The sequence below is a fragment of the Anarhichas minor genome, unplaced genomic scaffold, assembly GCF_050575085.1.
Source record: "Anarhichas minor isolate MPS153535 unplaced genomic scaffold, ASM5057508v1 ptg000052l, whole genome shotgun sequence".
In the NCBI taxonomy this organism is placed as follows: Eukaryota; Metazoa; Chordata; class Actinopteri; order Perciformes; family Anarhichadidae; genus Anarhichas; species Anarhichas minor.
In genome coordinates, this window is record NW_027466498.1 from 1,293,217 (window position 1) to 1,314,778 (window position 21,562).

The 21,562-nt window shown below is 41.8% G+C and overlaps 1 protein-coding gene across 1 annotated transcript in view; it reads left to right on the plus strand.

The window, feature by feature from the left end:
• The window catches only part of brip1 (BRCA1 interacting helicase 1), a 42,698-nt gene that overhangs the window by 11,961 nt on the left and 9,175 nt on the right, over nt 1-21,562 (plus strand). Inside the window, exons 7-16 of the mRNA XM_076075492.1 lie at nt 924-1,196; nt 3,701-3,919; nt 4,076-4,275; nt 4,365-4,497; nt 5,320-5,480; nt 5,598-5,775; nt 6,023-6,163; nt 6,928-7,089; nt 15,633-15,798; nt 16,107-16,228. Coding sequence (XP_075931607.1) covers nt 924-1,196; nt 3,701-3,919; nt 4,076-4,275; nt 4,365-4,497; nt 5,320-5,480; nt 5,598-5,775; nt 6,023-6,163; nt 6,928-7,089; nt 15,633-15,798; nt 16,107-16,228 — 1,755 coding nt within the window. The remainder of the gene's footprint in view (nt 1-923; nt 1,197-3,700; nt 3,920-4,075; nt 4,276-4,364; nt 4,498-5,319; nt 5,481-5,597; nt 5,776-6,022; nt 6,164-6,927; nt 7,090-15,632; nt 15,799-16,106; nt 16,229-21,562) is intronic.

Below are 21,562 nucleotides of genomic sequence, written 5' to 3' on the forward strand. Positions count from 1 at the left end.
CCTCGGCATCAGCATTAAATTGAGACTGTTTCATAACCACTTAAAAATTCCTCACAGTAACTTAAAATAATTATGACTAATTTTATTTCATCCATATTGGCAACATTTAAACAAAACATTCACCCTACCAACCCTCCACCGAACTTGTTCATCAGCAATAAACAATATCTATGAATAAGTGTTTGAGTACTAGCCAATCAGAGGCAGAGTAGTAGTCTTTGAGGAATGTAGGCGAGGAAAAATAATCAAACTGTAGAGCTGCCTTGCTGTTAAGTGTTTCATTATCAAATTTTAAACATCCGAATAACGTCAAATGTGAACACTCCTAATGAGTTCTTTAAACTTCCTGCTGTTTAGGGTTGTAGCCTGTCTTCCAACACAAAGATATTAGCCAGGCAAAGACGAAGCTTTCAGCCTCACTTTTGGCTGCTCTTCCTAGAAAAAGTGAATAATTATTTTATCCCAACTCATTTAGTCGACATCAAGTCCTCTCTGCTGGCTGGTTCCTGTAGGAGTTCCTCTTTAGAATCATAACTGTATTTTAACTGCTACTGTGTAAAGGGAATACTGCTGTTAAAAATAACCTGATTTTAAAGTGTTTGCAAACCAAATGTTGTTGCACTTTTGTTCATATAGCAGTACTTTTAAAATAGAAGTGCGCAATACATTACATTAATCGCAGAAAAATCATGCGATTAATCTCAATTTAAAAATTGTAATCGTTGCCCAGCACTAATTATTTAACAAGGAATTTGGGAGTCATGGATTTTACAGAGTCAGCGCTGTAAAGCTCTGTTTTATTTGCATAAAAATGACAGTTGCCAGTGTTTTTATTTAACGGAACAAGATGTGTGACTCGGCTGCTGTAGTGAGCGGTTGAAATCTAGCGCATAACCTCTGTGTTTGTCTGTTTCTCTTTCCAGTCCCCTGAACCCTGCTCCCAGTGCCAGTGCGCTTCAGCCAGAGACGGTGTGAAGGACAAAGACAGTGATGGCAAAAAGAAGATTCCTAAGATCTTCTTTGGTACTCGCACACATAAACAGATAACTCAGATCACCCACGAGCTGAAGCGCACCGTTTACTCCAGTGTGCCCATGACCATCTTATCCAGTAGAGCTCACACATGTGTCAACCAAGCAGTGGCGCCTCACTTCAACCGCAATGAACGCTGCAAGGACCTGCTGGATGCCAAAGATGTGAGGATGAACACTTGCATACATTCACATTAAACCCATTTTCAACTTTGGCTTTAAAGTAATACTCAAGTTGAAATGTGCCTTTTGAATATCCAATAGTCACTCTCTGTAAGCAGGACGATGTTTCCTCCCTCATAGAGAACATGACCACCTCATGAAGATGACAACCTTTCTTTTTTTGGACAATTATTAGTAAATCAGTTTGCCTTAAAGCAATATCGTCAGTAGGGGAATTTCAATATCGCCCAACCTTAATCTGTGCATATGTCACCCAATAAGTTATAAGACATGTCGATACAGACATTTTATATGTTTGAGATCATTTGGAAACATTGTCACCACTACATAGTTTGACCAGTGAGCTTTTCTCCACTGTTAATGTCCCGCTTACTTCATAACTTGGTCACAATCCTTTAAGGAACCAAATTGAAAGGATTCTCATCTAAATTGTTTCTTTGTTGTATGCTAATTTAAAATACATATTACTTCTGATATCAACTGGTATCGACTTTATAAACCCAGACAGGCCATACATTTGACATGTGACTTTTATCCCACTAAAGGCACAACCTGTATGTGTGCTATAGTTCATTACTTAGCCCAGGTCAACCCCCCTATTTCTTTACATCCTCTTGTCTCAAAAATAACTGAATTGGACTCCTTTGACCCCCTTCTAGCTGTGAAATCCAACACCACATGACACACTTTCTCCATGGAATCAAACCTTTATCCACTGGTTACAGAAGCTGATGAAAGACAACATATAACAGACCTAACATTTTATGACAACTTTATAATACTAAATACTTACCTGACCTCAAACCATCATGTACTGTGAAAAGAGTTTTTCGGTCACCCACAAACCCACAGGTCACTATCACTACCAGACAACACTCCAACAATGTAGCCTCAGCAGCAATTATGCTGCTGCAATATCCACAATTGGTCCAACCGGCTCTTTTTGACACACTAAAATGTCGAGAACCATTGAGTGAGCTTTTTTGTTCAGAGACGTGAGACGCTTGTAACGGGCTTCTACTGCAACAAGGACAATTACGCTGTCAGTGGAGGTGTTTGCCTCCCATGGCAATTCTCTCACTTTATCATATTAAATAGCTGGCCCAGTCATTACCCCTCACTGGAGTGGATGTCACTGATGCTCTCTGTCTTCATCACCTCAGGGTGTAGTCTAGTCAGTGTCAGGTGACCATGCTGTGTAGACGCACAGTGATTCATACAGTTAACACCCATCGTCTTAAGTCAAAACACCCACCAATTGTTTTAACTGCACTGTAACCTGTCCTGACTTTCCCAAATGTGGCTGCATGTCTATTAATCTCCGCAACTCCCCTTTCACTGAGCCGACCGGGTTCAGTTTCAGCAAAGTGTCCAAGCTTAGCACATGACTGTGAGAGGTAGACCATTTCATCCAGAGATCATTATTGTGTCTGGAGGTTACTGAGTGTACACAGTGTCACCTCAAGCTGTGAAATCCTAAAGAACAGGGTGGGTCATCTGAAGCAGACACCTCTGTTGACAGTGTAATTGGGGCTTGGTACATGAGATGCTGCTTCTTTACACTTCTACGTTTACTGTATGAGTGTCAGGACATGTAACCCACAACAATACCTGGAAGACCTGATCATTGGAAGCCTCTGAAATACTGTACGTCACCTCTGGTTACATGTGACACTAGAGACAAGAAAATAAATCAAACGGTCCGGTTATCTCCGATATATAAGAAATTCTAATGTAACTGGATTAGTGACAAATACAAAGGAATACATAACATTCTGAAGACTGCTTTTAGCTGATCTTGTTGATATTGTAGGCTTTTAGTGTTTCCCCATTATATACAGCTGCAACAACTGATTTGATTTGTCAATCGACAGAAACTGCAATGTTGATCATCAGTTAATCAGTTTGAGTCATTTCTTATGAAGAAAATGCCAAACTTCACTGGTTCCAGATTCTCACATTTTCTTTTTCTAGTCTTCTGATATGTTGGGTTTTGCATAGAGATACACCAACGGCAACTTCCTCTGCCGATTTCCAATGAAATAAAAATAAGAATAAAAACAGACCTGCTTATCCTGTTTTTTTGCCGATTATTTCTTTCCAAGAACTATAATTGACAGCAAAGCTCCAGACTTACTTTTTTCAACACCGTTCCTGAACCGTCCCCAAAGTCAATTGGGGTGAACATTTTCAATGTTTTTCTTTTTTTACTTGGTTGTCTCCCATAGTGGTTATTTGCATACAAACACATTCAAATGATTCTATATTTAAAACAATCTGGCATTAATAGTTTTAATTACACATTATCAGCTGCTTTAGGGCGAGGGTTCTTGAGCTGAGCCCAAATTTAGTTCAGGAACTTCTCCCCCACAGTGTGTGGAGATCTGTACAGTGTGGTTCCTGCAATGAAAAGGGACTCGATGTGATCAGTCAAACGGCGTCTTCCATGATCTGTTGACTTTGAATGAAAAATGTGTGTATTACAGGGCAGGTCATGCAGCTACTACCATGGTGTCCAGAAGATGCGGGAACAGCGCACACTACGCTCCTACGGACTCCATGACGCCTGGGACGTTGAGGACCTTGTCTCACTGGGCAAACGGCTCCGGTCATGCTCCTACTATGCTGCCCGTGAACTTATGCAGGACGCCTCCATCATCTTCTGTCCATACAACTACCTGCTGGACCCAATGATCAGAGAGAGTGTGAGTAGAGTATGGAAGAGAGGGTGCAGGAATTCTAGAACAATCTGAAGGGAGCAACAAGATTAGTTCTTAACAAAGGACCAGATCATGTGGAGAGTTCAGGGATTAACCACTCCCTCTTCTTCCTCGCTTGCTTTCCATCTACATTTTTGCCAGATGGAGATCAACCTGGCAGGCCAGATCGTGGTGCTAGACGAAGCCCACAACATTGAGGACTGTGCAAGGGAGAGTGCCAGCTACACTTTAGACCACCACAGTCTGCTGCTGTCCAGGGATGAGCTTGACAGCATGGTCAAAAACAACATCAGACCCTCCAAACACGAGCTACTCAGGGACTTCTGCTCTATCCTGATCAAGTTCGTGATTCAGTGAATTAATTGCTCATCTGTGGTGCTCGGAATTTGAGTAGATATTAACTAAGAATGTATTTTTGTCCATGGTGTAGCTGGATCCAGGAGAGCCAAAGCCTGATGTCTGAACGGGGATATGAGGGCGCCTGTAAAGTCTGGAATGGAAAGGATGTACTGAGCATCTTTCACAACATGGGCATCACTGCTGACACCTTCAGCGTTCTGAAGGTACACCAGATATCTTAGCTTTACTTCTACATGTTTGAGGTTTACCGTACCTGTACACTGCCAGTATTCGTCAGTCCACTTCAAATGTTCACTCTAAGCACTGAACCCTCACTGATTTTGATGGACATCAACTGTGTGGTCAATGTAAGGGCCTCAGTGCAGAAGGGTGTTGGGGCTCACTGTATGTGTAATGAGACAGCAATCATGTTTACTCGTCACAGTAATGCCTGAAAATGTCCATAAATAGATAGATGAATTGGAGTATTTGTTGTTTGCTACGCGATAATAAGCAAAATAGCACAGTTGGACCAAATCAACATATTTTGAAATTACCATCATGCATCATAAGCAAAGTACATATCGTGACATGTGGGTTTATTCTTACAGGAAGAAAATCCTCTCGCCAGCTCCATGTTTTTCTTGAATGTTTCATTCAGTGACTTGGTGGGATCATGCATCAAAGTCTATGAGGACAATAGAAAGGGGCAATCATGAACCTTTCCTCCACCGTGCTTAGACAATGTATTACATGTTGGGCTTTCAGTGCTTCAGATTTTCAAACTGGAAAAACTGAGGAACTTTTCTTAAAATGTCAACTCTCTATCGATCACAATAGGCGTTTGTATCAGATAGACAGGAGCAGTAGCTAAATCAAGCTTCACTGTATTCCAGTAACACTTATATCAGATGTTTCTAATACTCTATCACCAATAGTTTGCTTCATACACCTTGTATGTGCTGCATGTTCTTATTTGGTTTTAGGTGTCCTGTAATAATCAACAGCACTGTTTTTTTTTTTTTCCACACGTCTTCCACTGACAGAAAAACCTGGCAGCAGTGTTGGAGAAAGAGGAGCGTGTTGGTTTGATCAATGGTAAAGAGGATATGGTTCAGGTCCCAACCATCAGCTCGGCAACCTCCATTGTCCTCAAAAATCTCTTCATGGTGCTGAGCTTCATGTACTCCTCTGAGGACAACTGCAGGTCAGAGACCAACCAAAGAAAGCCAGATCAAAGTCCTGTGTCATGCCAGTGCCTCAGATGAACTATTGTAAAGGGGTTTAGGGTTGAACGATGGCTCAGGTCTCTGTGTGTCTGTAGGGTTGCTGAAGACTACCGGATAGCTCTGCAGAAGACCTACACTTGGACGAACCAAGTCCCACCCGACACCCCTGATGCCCAGGGCTTTATTGTTCGGCCACACCACAGGAAACGCCAGAGCGCCCGAGTCAAGACGGAAGTCCTGACACTCAGCTTCTGGTGCCTCAACCCCGCCGTGGTGAGAGGTTAGAGATGGCACATCATGCCATGTATGCCAAACTGAGCTATTACTGAAGTCTATAGCCATTAATGGATGACTTAATAAGTCTGTAATGAAAGTTACCTGCCAAGTGCTGGTAAAATATGTCACATAATATTATAATGGGTTCTTCAATCTCCACCGTGCCACCCTAAATATGATATGCTTATGGCATAAATTCCAGCTGAAACAGTGCTTGGAGGTTGATTGTGTCCGTGTCTCCCAGGCTTTCTCTGACTTCAGCAGGTCTGTGCACAGCATTGTGCTGACATCAGGAACCCTGTCCCCCATGAGCTCCTTCTCCTCTGAACTTGGAGTGAAGTTCTCCATCCAGCTGGAGGCCAACCATGTCATCAACAAGTCCCAGGTCAGTAGGGTTATTTGTGGTGCAACGGACCTTTTTATGCGAATAACCATTATAGATGACGATAACAAAGTAAAAGGATAACACTTATAACTTTTGACATTTTACACTGACTTCAGGACGGTTGAAATCATTTTTCGGGACAGAGCCTTGTATACCTGCTGTAATAACAAAACAACGACAAAACCGGTTTGTATCAGTGGATATGGCTTATTAACGTTTGTTATATTTGCTCTCTTTTTTTCTGCTGATCTAATCCGTGTCTCACAAACGCGATCTGTTGCACCCCTTAGGTTTACCATGTCACTCATCCTCTGGAAACAATGACTTCTTTGACAAAGTATATGCTGTATAAAAGGATATTTAGCTGCTCGATTCCTGGATGTTTGATTTGATAATATGACTTAAAACCTCCCTCCCTCAGGACTCATTGGAATCCCTAAGCTTCCTTAATGCATCGTGTCAGAGAGATATGATGGTATCCATCAGTCTCAATCAGGTTTTAAGGTGGATCACGCCACTGGAAACTTTGACCCTGTCTCCACATCTATACCGCTTTTGTCCAGCAGATGTCACAGTCTGACCATTAGATTGCAATAATGTTGCAACTTGGATTTACGACCGCTAATTTGGCATTGCACATGAGAATGTTTTTGAAAAAAGCTCATAATGATAGTGTTTGGGCCAACATAATAATGGCCAGATATATTTAGTATATGAAGTATGTTGGTGATATGACCTCAACATTTCTAATGCCCTCTCCTCAGGTTTGGGTGGGCACTGTTGGTGACGGACCCCAGGGCAGAAAGCTCTGTGCCACCTTCCAACACACTGAAACGTACATCTTCCAGGACGAGGTGGGGTCGCTGCTGCTCCATGTCTGCCAGGTCGTAGCCAAGGGTGTGCTCTGCTTTCTGCCTTCTTACAAGGTAAGAACCACCAAGACATTCTCTACGAAAACAATAAATGAATCTGACTCTGTAAGTTAGTGGTGGTTGCAGTGTTGATTATGTGTGTTGTTGTGAATGCAAAGCAAAGAGGAGAACCCAACCAAAAGGTATATGATGATCAGATCAACAGAACAAGAGAGCAACTTCATTCATAACGTTCACATTCAATTTTGATGAAGATTAGCGAAGAGTAATTTTAGGTCCTAGTATTATACTATTTGTAGACTTGCATTACAGTGGTGGCTGCTTATTGTTTCAGACTCTTGTGCTTCCAACTAAACATTTTCCCTGAGGTAAATATAACAAAAGAAAAGAAAATGTTCTCCTGCATGCAACACACACCTGTATTAACAGGGCAGTGTAGCAGCAATCTAACAGTACCATATATAATATAATACAACCATGTGTTGCAGTCCTGCAGACTAGATGCATTGCCCCGAGTTATTTTTACGTACGCTGTGGGTGGTGAGATATGAAAGAAAGCCTGCCTAACACTTTGAATTCTGTTTTTAAATCTATTTCTTGTTTGTTCACAAGCGGGTTTCACACCGCCAGGGTTTCAGGTGAAAGATTAAGGCTAAAGTATTTTCATACACACCACAATTTCCACAACAGGATGAATTAAGTATCTTCTGTTCTATGAGAAAACATCTAAGCAACAGATTAATTTAACAGATTACAGAAATATAGTCATGGTCTTATCTACATGTGCTCTAGATTTACTCAAAACTACATTGTTGCATTGAAGTGATGGTGGATGGTTTGCAGTTAGAACATTTGTTTCCACATTCTACCACTGGGAGGAGCTAGAGACCATAAATTGGAGTCAGGTCCAGAGTTTTTGTAGTTTGAAGGTATTTTATTTACAGTTTTCAAAGCCTAAGCTGGATTCCAATAGATCCCACTGCTAAGAAGCTGCTCTTGGTCGTGTCGTATGTTACAATAGATTGCAACCAATCAATATAGGTATTGTCAAGGACTTGAAGCCTCATCCTCATGGAGCTGTATCCTCTTTCAGTTAATGAGGGCGCTTCTTAGAGGGCACTCATAGACACTTTGTCCCCCTTTGTTTGTTATGCATTTTTGTTCATGAATAATTAATGTGCGCTGTAGCTCAGTTGTCTCATTAGCTTACTTAGGGCCAAGTGGATTTCATTTATCATGGTGTGTTTGTCCACATTGCACATGTTACGTGTGACGTTGGTCACTATGCAATTTTGGTCAATAATGTTACTAAATGTGGGAAACTTAATACGTTTGAGTTTAAAGTCACTATAATTCTTTATACTGTATTTTAATGCGGTGGTTCCCAACATTTTTGGCTTTCGACCTGTTGCAGAGATGGTTTGGATTTTTTAAAGTGGTGTTGTATGAGCTTCTTATCCACAGTCAGCGTATTACACCCAATAGACAGGAGTTACCGCAACGGCAGCAAAGCACTGCTGTGGATGGGGGAAGCAGCAGCACGTAGTGCGAGAGTGACCCCATTTTCATTTGAATAGATTTTAGATGTAACATTTTCCGATAATTTCCAGGGGCTGCCAGCACTGTCGCCTCACAGCAAGAGGGGCCCGGTTCCCATTCCGGCTTCCTCCCACAGTCCAAAGACATGCAGCTTAGGTTCATTGATGGCTCTAAAATTGCCCGTAGGTGTGGATGCGAGTGTGAATGGTCATCTGTTTATATGTATATATGTATATGTATGTATACAAACACACACATGCTTTCCAATATAGGACTATGGTCAATCATCTTGCAGCCACTCTGATTTAAGACCTTAGTCTTAGGGATGTCCATACATCATATCCATACATCATGCAGTGTTTCTATTACATTTAAAACTTGAATTTGACTAATCTGATTGCAGTTACAGCAGTGAAAATCCTTGCATGCTTTTTGTGTCTCGGTATTGTATTAGTTTTTTTTAGCTCATTATTTTAATTAACACATTTTGAAATGTGTTATGTTTTAGCAGTAAGTATACATTACATTACAGTCATTTAGCAGACACTTTTATCCAAAACGACTTCAGATTCTATTACATTCATACATTCGTAGGCACAGCTACGGGAGCAATTTGGGGGTTAAGTGTCTTGCTTGACATGCGACTAGCGGAGCTGGGGATCGAACCGCCGATCCTCTGATTGAAGGATGGCCCCGCTCTCCACTTTGCCACAGTCGCCACAGACTGTGTCATGGAAGCCAGGCAACACTGACATACTGTTTAGAGGACACATCATTCTCCATCTAACACTGGACCTTGACAGTTGTTCGTTTTGCCCTTGGCAAATTTAGCTTTTTCCTTTTGCATAGATCGTGTTCAATTTGTATCTCAACCTGTCACATGCAGTGATCATTGGTTTGATTCCTCTGCAGTCCTTGTTTGCTTGCTATCAGGTTGCATTCTCAACCAGCTGATGACACCGCCATCCAAACTGTGAGGGAAAGCAAAGACTCTGAGTCTTGTTGTTTTCTCATTTTACCTTCCTTTTTGTCAGCCTGTGATGCCAGCCAAGGAGCCACTATGAGCTGTGGGATGTTTTTTTATTATTTTTTTTTATTATTGATAGCCATGTAGGAGTCTTCTATCTCCCTCTCTGTGCTGATACATAAATATTTAATCTGCAGTCAGCTCTTAAAGATGAGGATATGAAGGGCTGGGGTATTAATTGGAGCCCGTGGAGGCCTCGTTGGTGCCGCTGAGTCCCGTCTTCCCTGTGATCTGTGTGTGCGCGGGCAACACGGAGAGGATAGGTCATCTTCAGACATCCCTGTTCAGTGTGTCTAGGTGATGGCTATCGGCCCCTCGTACACAGCTGGCTCAGTGAAAAGGTCTGTGGGGTCAAGGAGATGTACCTCGAGGCTCGTTCTCTGCTTCACGAACACAAACAGTCTGTGAAGTTCAATTTTATTATCTTCTTATAGCAGGTATATTGACAAATTAGTAATACAATCACTCCAATTCGGACTTTCGCTGTCGATGTCTTTTTGGGTCAACGTTGAGAAACCAACTGTATTTCTGTCATTTGGCTTTGGTGCTTTGCAGTAAAATGAGTTCAACGGAAACTCAAGAGAATGTTGTGCATTAGCACACAGCTCAATGCCTTTCTTTTTTAAGATACACAGACACACAAAGCATGCCTGTAATCATGGTCACACACGCTCTTTCTCCGATAACCTGCACCAGTGCTGTGGTTTTGTAGCACTTGAGCCTCAACAGCCCTCCAGTTAATGCCCATTAGAACCACAGAGGAAGGGACTGATGGTTTATTAACAAAAGCGGGATTTTGCAGAGGTGAAAAGATGGCGGGGAATACAAGATGCTTTTAAGGGAGATAGAGATAAGGGCCAGTAGGTGATGTCGCCTCGCTGTCTGTGTGAAGACGCACCCGGCGCTGGTGCCTGGGCTCTGCTGAGCGCGTGTCAACTCAAAGTCAAACCGGACTGTTGGCTGAACACCCGCCAGCACACGTTGTCCTCAGCAGCTCAATCACACAGCTCCACAAGCACCGGTGTCTCAGAGTGAGACTGTTTCTGTCTGTGTTTGGAAGCACTTTGGATTCATGGGTCAATTTGCCCAGTGTAGCATATCCCTCCTGATTCTTTTAGAGCCGAGTTGATGTTTTATATGGGTTTTTACAGTGGAAACTTCAGTATTACTGCTGTGTGACTAAGCTGGAGCCTTTTCGGGAGGCTTAGAGTTTCAGACTTAACAGGTCAAATGTAGCCTCAGTCGTCTCCTTGTTCTGATATCTCCTTCAACCACAGTAGCAAATCCTGGCTGTCAATACGCTTGAAATCTAATTAAACATAATGTGGAAACTTTCGAGATGATGTAAGAAAGAAAGAAGGGTATTCATATTTTTTCATGTCGTTTCAAATCCTATGAAAAGATTTGTTGACAATATAAAAATATATAATATATGTTAATTTTGTCAGGTATGAGACATTAATCTCTCAAAATAAACACTTTATATACAGCTGTGATTAATACTAATGGGATTGCTGAGTGTCGTCTTCTTCAGGCAGCAGGCTGTGTGTGCAGCGTTCTGCACACTCACCGGTGTGGCTGGGATGTGTAGAGCAGACGACGAGGGAGGAGTGGGGGGCCAGAGGTGGCAGGTGGCTTCTTGCCACCAGTCTTGGCGTGATGGTTACTGTGATATTTTGGGCCTGAATAATTTACGCCGCAACAACACGTCTCCCCTCGCCACTGTGAAATGTGGCTCCTGGCTGCATGTTTCATTAATGCTGTCGCCTCCAAACCCATTTCATAATTCAGCAGGCACTAGAAGAGCTGCGATGTGTCGCCACACAGCTCACTGACACCGGGGAGATAGAGAGAGGCCGGATGCAAAGGAGGTGAAAGATGGAGAGATAGTAGGGGGGGGGAGAGTGTAAAAGTGCGAGAAAGACTACAGTTCACTGCCTCTATCTAGTTGTTTCACCACATTGTCCCAATTGGCAGGAAGATCTGGCCCACTTTACTGTGTCACTGGCAGCGGCTGAGCATAGCACCCACCAGGCCTGGAAAAGGCAATACATAATTCACACTTTGTTGTGCCCTCTTATGTGCTAAACACTGCTCATTTCCATTTATGTTGCCCGGGCATCGTAACTGTGCTCCTCTTAAGAACTGGTGTCCAACAAATGTATTCACTTTTAATTGACAATCTCACTTGAATCTGTTTTGAAGACAATAGCTTATGTCTCTGAGATGCACTGATACCCTATAAAGCTCAGAGAGCTTTAGTGTGATCTTGGTGAGTAAAGGTAATTCTGCTTTGGTTAAAATAAACAACTGAAAGCCTGTATATATGTACATAACTGATACTTTCTGGGTATACAATCATGCTTTCATTTCAAAAACACAGTGGAATGTAATTTATAGTGCTTTACCTATCTGGCATATACAAAAAGTTGCCATACTTGTTTGTATGGTGGTTCTCAGAATGATAAATTGGAAGGCCTTAAATATCTGCTACCCTCGATTTTCAGATTTTTCTTGAATAAAACAAAGAGGTGTGTAGTTGAGCATGTAGATTGACATTTTATAGCTCAGCCCAGTGAGCCAACTAAACACCAGGTCTCTGTCAGATGTTGGCTCTGAATTATTCATGAAGGTGCTCATGTCTGTAATTTCTGTGTTGAGTGTCTCACACTCACGTAGCTGAAAGCCTTTGCTGAAGGTGCTGAAGATCCGTTTGACTGCACAGCGAGATTCTCTGCTTCACACCTACATCCATGCAGTTGGATTTATCAGACCAGTCTTGTGATGTACATGGCTGACTGAGGCAGCAACACCTTGGTTGAACTTGAACGTAGTCTAATGGATGAATGGGTCAAACAGTTTGAACCAACATTTATCAGCACATTTCCTGCATGAGTGTTGATTTGATATGATGATTAGATTCAGCAAAACGGGTGCCTAGTAATTTGAAACATTTCATAATTGGTGTCCTGAACAATTGTGGGCCTTTTGACAAAAATAATTTCAAGGTCTTATGAATACTTAAAAAAGCCTGTAGTTATTCATTATCCTGTGAACGCCAACAACACATGGTCACACAAGAGAGGTGATAATCATGCTAACAACCATCACTAAAAGAACACTGTAATTCAACACTGTTGAACAGAATGGTGTCTCAGATGTACCACTTTTATTGTACTTTGTCTTGAGTGGGCTACAACGGCCAAAGACGTATCGAGTGTCAATGTTTACATCGAAAAACGAGAAGCTGCGTCTCATGCATCAAAACTTTACTGTGGAGGACTGGGAGGCAGTTGCTCGGTCTGGTGAATAAAGACTTTTTTTTTTGTCTCTAATGGAATCTCCCAGACGAGTTTTTGTGCACCTGATCCATCAAATTGTGGTGTTGGGGACAACCGCTCTTGCTAAGGCCTCCTGAGGCAAACTGGTGAGGGATCAGACAAAGAGTCATTCAAAGACCACTTTACAACTCCTCTATAATAAGAAGCAACCTTGCCTGTATGGTGGAATTGGGATCCCATCTTGTGAGGGGACTCCATACTCTGCTGCCAGACTTCAAGGCGTATCTAGGTCATGACAAAGAAACCTCATACGGTGATGGGGTGCAGGGGCCTGCCTGATCGCAACCCAAGTGATGCTTTGCTATATGTGCTAGCCAGGGACTGTCTATAACATCCACTTGGTCCCAAAGCACCATAAGACAAAGAATAATACTGTAGTTGTGCGGCAGCATGTCTTCGGTAGAGGGAGTCCCCCGTCCGCAAGTTTTCCAACTCAGTTCTTCGCAGATAGTTGATAGTAGAGATTGACATTGACATCAGACTGCCCTCCCCAAAGGGATGAGCTTTTAGTCATCATACTTTTCTTTAAAATGATAGTCATATCTCTCACATCATAATAATATTCACAATTATCGTTTGGTCTTTCATGAGACGTTTGGTTTGCATGTCTTTTTATCAGTGAGAGCATTTTTCCTTGGTACTCTTAACGTTGTGGAATCGTCTCCTTTCCAAGTGCAGCCTGGCAGATAATGGCTGTTTTGTTTAGTAGTAGATCTGCCTAAAGTACATAACATGCATTATTCATCTCCCACTCAAGATTGCACTGGAAAGCTATTGGAGAACAAACAGTTTGCTGAGTTGAAGACGCATGTAAGGGGGGTCCTTGTCGATGTAACACTGCATATTTAGTGAATGTGCAATGTTTTATTGATGCAAACGTCCTGGCCGCACTTTCTTTAGGAGGCACCAACCTGATGAAATCTTCCCCATCCTTCATTTCACCACTATGAGGCAATCCCAATGGCATGCAAGGCATTATCAACACTCTTGTGTTGTGGTACATTTTGCTTTCTGTACGGTGTTTTTGAGGAACACTTGAGTTGTCTGTTCATGCAGGTAAATAGAATAGATGTACTGTTGGGGACAAGACGTCATAGAATGCTCCCCACCTTCCTCCCATCTGGTGGTGCCTTATGCATCTGGCTTTACCGCTTTACACCATTAGCCTGTTGAAGTTTTCTGCTGACTACAAGAAGAACTTCTACTTGACCCGTATAACACATTTCCAAGCCAGTGGAGCTGCTCTTTCATTGTGAAGCTATGCTTATTCAAGGATATAATCTGCACAGCACAGATATGAGTGGGGCCATAAGATGAGGGCTTTTAGATCAATGTGCCTCTCCTAAGAGCACTGACAATAGTACGAGAACAGTGATTGTATTACAAAGGGGATCCAAACACATCAGCTTTACAGCGAGTACAAGTGAAGAAAAGACCTCCAAGCTGTGCGAGGACATGAGAGCAAACATGGGTAGCTAAATGCTTCCTGTTTTTAGTTTCAAGCTTAATGTTTCAGACATGGAAAGTGTCATGTGTTACAAGCGTCTGGCAGAACGGATATCCAACCCAGTTGTCTACATAGGCCATGTTACAGCGTACTTCTACACTTCAAAGTCTATTGTCCCGCTCGTAACTACAGATGCAGCCACCTAGAATGTCCCCTCCCTCCGTCATGGGCCCCGGGCCGGTGTGTGACCAGTCCCCGCTGGGACCTTGTCGGGTCTTTGGCTGAAAGGAGATCCTCCGCGATGACGCAGTATCACACGTGGTCGACTCGTAACACCCCTATGGCGCCATTTTTGGAGAGCAGTTACAATCTTAAAATAAAGTAATTCATTTTAGAAAAATTAATTTCACTGAATTGTCCTGCAGCTTTAAATTCAGTTCATTCAGGGTGAAGTGAAAAAGCCACAATATTATATTTTTCTCATCTTCTAAAAAGAGAAATGTTTGTGCAGGGACTGTACCTGTGGTTATTAAACCACTTGTTTCAGCTCTATTCCTCTCTGTTAACATCATTGTTGAACAGTGTGAATTAATGTTATGATTCTGATCATATTGGGCTCTTGGGTTTATTTTCTGTGTCGTCATTTCAGATGTGAGTGGGTATGTTTGCTCCATATGAGACATACAGTTTTTAGCTGTTCGTGGGAAGAATTCACCTATAAGAGTGTGTCCAGTCAGAGTCTAATGACTCTGGTCTCTCTGGTCATTTTTCTCTTTTAGAGACCGTCCTGTGATTTTACATTCACAAATCACATTATAATTGTCCTGCTCTGCTATCTCTTTCCTCGTCTCCCCCCGTGTGTCACGGTGTGTGAACATCTCACTCGAGTCAGGAAACTTGTCAGAATGCCCATATTTGATTGGCTGAGCTGCATCACTTGATGTGATTCACAACGCATTGGTCGGTGTTTTTCCTGCACTGCTGAACAAGTGCCGTAAATGCTGGAATATTTTTTAAAATTTGTCGTCAGGCAAAGGCCCGCGGCAACCCACCAGTTGAGAATCACTGCTCTAAACCACAAGATGACTCCTTAACTATAGTATCGTCTAAAAGAGTCTAGAAAAGAGATGCTGCTCTCTTGATTCAGTCTCATGATTCCGATTCAATGTGATCAATTTCCACTTTTTCAACAAAACCCGAGTAAGCAATTTTATTTACACGATACCCCCTGTGATTTGATCAGATGCTGGACAAGCTGCGAGACCGATGGACCAACACTGGTCTCTGGAAGAAGCTAGAACGACACAAAGCCGTGATCCCAGAGCCCCGCGGGGGTGGCGGCAAGGGGGATTTTGACGAACTGCTTCAGAAGTACTACGATGCCATCAAGTACTGTGAGGAAGACAGAGGTGAGACTTGTTACTGTCACAATGACCTTTGGACCAGCTTTTTGCTGAATCACTCTGTATAGGGGCTGTCTATTCATTTTTTGCGGGATTACGTTCATTTGACCAAGTCTAGTGTTCGCACATTGAGTCCAGCAATGAGAACAGTAAGTGGTGCTACTTCATCTGAACTTACGTTGTCATTTGTACAGCTGCACCACTGCCGACATCATCATTTACAATGGAATAGTTGGTACTTGTTCAGAGTCCCACTTTATATGACATTATATTTACAGTGTTGACACATACTGTATGTGATTTATTTGATATAGATGGTGCACTGCTGATCGCTGTCTGTAGGGGTAAAGTGAGTGAAGGACTAGACTTCACTGATGACAACGCCAGGGCAGTGATCACCATTGGAATTCCCTTCCCAAACATCAAAGACCTCCAAGTAAGTAGACTTAAAATAGCCCTGCTCGATTATGGCAAAAATGTTAATCACGATTTCTTGAGCAATATTGAGATCATGATTATTCAACACGTTTGTTTATTCACTGCTTTTGGAAACATGCATATAGCCTTTTTGGTGCATTTTAAAGTTAAATGCATCAATCTGGTGCACTTTGAGAGCAAAGTTTACAGGCTAGATCTATGAAGAACTTTGTGCTCTACAAGGCTAAGCATTTAAATCTGAAACGCATTGGTTGTATTGTTAAGAGTTGTGATGACACAGCAAAAAAGCCGCACTCACGAAGCATGATTGGTGGAAGCCAAAATCGTAATTGAAAGTATAGTTTGATTAGTTGTCCAGCCCTAACTCACAACAGCATGCAGATATTCTGCAGGGGGGAGAAACGGGTGAGACCACGAGCCTTGCTTTAACCAAAGGTAGAAATATATCGCCCTACTCTTCCTGGCTTACAAGAATGGGACTAAATATCCATATGGTATTGGGCAACCTTTAGAGTCATACATGGGTGCTGTAACACTTGATGCAGCAAAGTTGTGTCTGACATGACCAAATGTTACACACTCTGTGTCAGCGTATTCAATTCCATTTCAAAGAGGTCCAGTTACTAGAATTTCCTCCCAGCAAATGCCTGAACCTCATGTGTAAATTGCGTCCTATAGCCTTCCCCATCAAATCAAATCAATAAAATCATTGAACTTTTCCATAACATTGCAATAATATGTATTGTTCATTTTGAAGCTGGTACCATGATGACATTACTGTCTCTCTGTGTCTGGAAGATATCCACCTATTATTTTTTGGCCAAGATCCAACATTTTAAATACCATGAACACAAAAATATACCTCTCATACATACACACACACACCAAATAAGAGCGTCTCCTTTTGGTGATCCGTGAAATAAAATCCCAAAGCGATGTGGTGTGTGTGCCCCGTCCTTAGCAGATAAAGATGACCTTTAAGTTTAACTCTCCCCCCCCTCCGCCCACCTCTCCTCCCCTTTACTCCTCACAGCCCCCCTGTCAGAGCACGACGGAGCTTTCACTAACCTGTTCTGTCAGTGTGGCACGACGTGTGGGTGATTGAAGCTTCCCAGACCCTTTCACCTGAACCAAAGCTGTCAGCTCTCAGGCCATTGCTTGTTCTTTTTGATCAGATTCAGTTTTTTGATTAGCGATATTGTGTTTGCACTGGTGTCTCAGTTCATGTTCATGGTCTAAAGCATCCCTCAAAGAAGGTCATATTAGAGTTTTACCTTGTGTTTTTGTTATTAAGCCATGGTGGCACTAGATGAAAGACTATTTTTACACTTACAGGGATTTACGCTACCATGGAACGCTTAAGCTCCTCACTAATACCCAGTATGTAGTAAAAAACTCCCAATCTATAATGTATGTACACTTGGATTTAAAAAATGTTTCAACCCCCAACAACCAAAATATATACCACTATATACAGTCCACTTAACAATGGTGATTCTAATAGAATCCAACGGGTGACAATAGGAGGTTAAGACAACAAATCCTATGGAGATATACAACCTTAAGACAGAAGTAGACTCTTAGGGCTAAGTTTCAAAACTCAATGCGTGTATGGTATTGACCTTAATGTGACTTTGCACAAAGTGTCTTTAATCAGATACCAACTTATTTTAAGGATAAGTCTGGGGATGTTTAATATTTTTCTTCATATCAACAAGTCCCATAGTAACACTGAGTGTGTTTGTATCACTAATATATCTTCTGTGCTAAATCACTATTAAAAACACAGCAGCACCGTTGCACTTGGTGACCTTTCATTACCATGAACTAGTGTTCATTTTGTTAGCTATTTTAGATTTTGTCTAATGCTGCGTTCACACCAAACACAAAACGAATTCTGGCGTTGCGTTACTCGCAGGATCATTTGTGTTTATTTGCATCATTCGCTTCATTCGTGCTAGACGTGCCGGAGAGGAGGAGTGGCTTATTTCAATGGAAGCCGTTATCAACTAAGCCATTTATTTCAACCATTGAAGAAATACCCGCTACTTCTGCTTAGTACTTGTTGTGGAAGTCCCAGATATCCCGGGAAACTAAACGCCTTCTTGTCTGGGTTGATAACATCATCTGGAGGAGCTGTGTGTATTTCATCGAGCTGTATTCACTGTGTCTAGCAAGCCACACGTCGTCTGTTTTGCTACAGCTGTATGAACACAAAATAAACTGTTTTGCTGTGATTTAATTGCAATAATCGGACAAAAGGCATTGTTGAAATAACTACATAATGATGTTTATTTGTAAAAAGTCTGAATTGAAAGGGGGGACTTTTATTGTCATACATATGTGAGGATACAATACATTCGTATGGTATCTTACGATAAAGCGAATGCATCTGTAGTATTACTGCCAGGTGGCAACCTCCGGTTCTGACAAGTGTCTTAAACTTGCATTCTCTCTAGTGTCCATAAGGGGGCGACTCCTCTGGTTGTATAGAAGTCTCTGAGAAAATGACTCTACTTCTCACTAGATTTATTCCCTCAATAAACATTGTAAACATGAGTTTATGGTCTTATTTGCTTGTTTCCTTTTCAATACAGCATGATGTTCATTTAGTAAATTATGGTCCATAAACCGGAGTATGCTTTAGGGCGGGCTTACTGTGATTGACAGGTTGCTGCCGCTACCAGAGCCGAATGCATCATCTCTGCATCACTCCTCTGCAATTCCAAATATGGTAATTTTCGTTAACCGGTTGCAAAAAGCCAAGATGGCGACAGCCGTAATCCAAGATGGCGACAGCCTAATGGCCAAACTCGAGGCTTCAAAACGGCAGTCGACAAACCAATGGGTGCCATCACGATGACTACGTGGATATATACTTATATAGACTACTTATATACAGTCTATGGTTACTGCTCATAATTTTAATAACGTACACACAGTATATCATGCTTCAAAGCTACTACTACTCCTGATTCTGTTGTAATGCAAATGTTTAAATGGTGTGGATTTAATTAGTTTGTGGAGCCTGATGAAGAGACACCGAACAGCAGAGACCAAATTATGCACATGAAAAAATGACACTGAGATTTTGGTGACATTGTTTTATTTTTTAAAGTACATTTTAGTCTCATCTTCTTCATAGTTTTCGTTGTTGTAATTAACACAATGTCGAGATTAACGATATTGGATTCATGCCGATATCTCAAATGCCGATATTTTCCAACACATTTGGAAGATTGACGATTCCAATATGAAAGACAGAAACAAAATGTACTCTGTGTACACAAAACCCACACCCAATCCTGTTGGCCCAAATACTTTGTAGAGCACTAAATGTGCATAATCTATAAAATAGTTCCCAACAAATGCACTGTTTACTCCTGCTTGAGTAACGTTTGCTATAAACTATAGATACCAGCTGTTTTAGGAAATGACTGAGCTGATATGGTTATCGAGTAGACGTACTAAGACATGGTTGGTTTTGTGTTTTTAGTTAGCATTCTTGTTTTGATATTGCATCAGCACACAGGAATCGTACCCTTTTAGTATTGAGACGTTTCCAAAAATAACAACTCTTATGATCAATAAGACTGTCATGCGTTGATGCAGCAGTTTAATGTCTTAGATATTAAATTGTATGTATGTTTTATTTATCCGGTTGACAGAAAAAGAAGGCAGTAAATACACGTATGACAAATAGCCCTGCTCCTTTATAATCTAAAATCAATATACAGTATCATGAAACTGATGTTTCTGTGTAATTCAGCTGAATCAAGCTTGTTCAATAATGTGATTGTTGAATAAAACAGGAGATGCATGGATGGAGCAGAACACCAGGAGGAGGATTGAAGAAGCCAAAGCGTGTTAGGGCTAAAGGGGAGCTGACCAAGCGTGAAGAGACGGTGCATTTCTAATGACATATTCTGTTCTCCACATGAGCAGCCGTTGTTTATTTGCTACATGTGCTCAGCCCTCAGAGAGCGCCTCATCTCCTGCCACATCTTGAACACCACTGTTGGAGAGGTGCTGACCACGGTGAAGATGTAAAGGAAAAATAGTTGCACAAAAGATATTTAATAATCCAATCAAAATCTACACATTGTGGGAGGAGCATATAACTGCCTCACTCTTTAGGGGGTGTATCAAAAAAGCCCCTCTTCAATATAACCAAATCAAAATTCTAGAAACAATCCCTTTCTCTATGCCTTTTCGTCAATAAAAGAAAAAGTATACTAATAGTGCAGGGAGGAGGAGTGAGCATCAAAAATACCAGGTCAAGGGTTAAGTGTGGACACGCATGTAGACACAGCTGAGAGCCGGTCACATTTGCATTGAAAAGCGTAACCACAGAGCAAAAGGCTTCCATTTTAATTCTGCAGTGTTGCTGAGATTTCTTCCTGTATCTATATGGGTCTGCATCTTATGAGCAGAATTGACGACTGTTGTCTACGTCTTATGATGTTGACTCCTGTCAAGCAACAGCTAGTGAAAATATCAGTCAAGTCTGTAAAACTTGTGATGAGATTTGCCTCATCTTGCCTTTATTTCACATTTGTCTGTCTCTTCTTTGCATCATAATCCTTGGCTTCGCTCGCTCCTCTTTCTTCTCCTCTCTAGTTTTCTCTTCCTCCCCCAGTTATCTCCTCTTTCAGTATCAGAGGCGGTGTGGCCTCCAGAGAAACCCTTGGGGGCTGTGAAGGTCTTTGAGCTAACCCCATTACACTGCTGAGGATGGAGACACTGACACTAATGACTGTCAAAGCTATGCAGCTAGCCTGTTAAAGGAGCACATACTGTATACTGATGCAGCACTCTGTCACAGAGGAGCAGGTCTTTAAGGGACCACACACACACATCCATAGGCACTGGCGCATGTAATGGCGTAGTCACTATTGGATAGTCGATACTATTACACGGAATGGTCTATTCCACTAGAAGAGGCATTCAGGAATCAGTGTACTCTGAGTAATGATACAGGGTTCTACATGGCTCTGTGTTTACACGCAGTCATCTATACTGAGGTGGTTCCTAACAAGTATTGCCCAAGTAACAGCAAAGCAACCTTTTCTAACATATTGCAGCTCTGCTCATTTGACCTGCTGACCTACGCGGTCATATCACTGTTGAAACGGTTAGTTTGTTTATTTATGACGGTTGTTCGTCAGTTTAGCTGCAAGTTATAACACAGGAAAGCGAGCCTAGTGTTTCAAGGACAGAAAACATAGACCGATTGATCAGTTGGCTAGTTGATTAGGTCGATTAATGCCATTTAGAGATAATCGGCATCGGAAGATGCCTGCGATCATTAGGCCAATTAAAAGAAACGCAC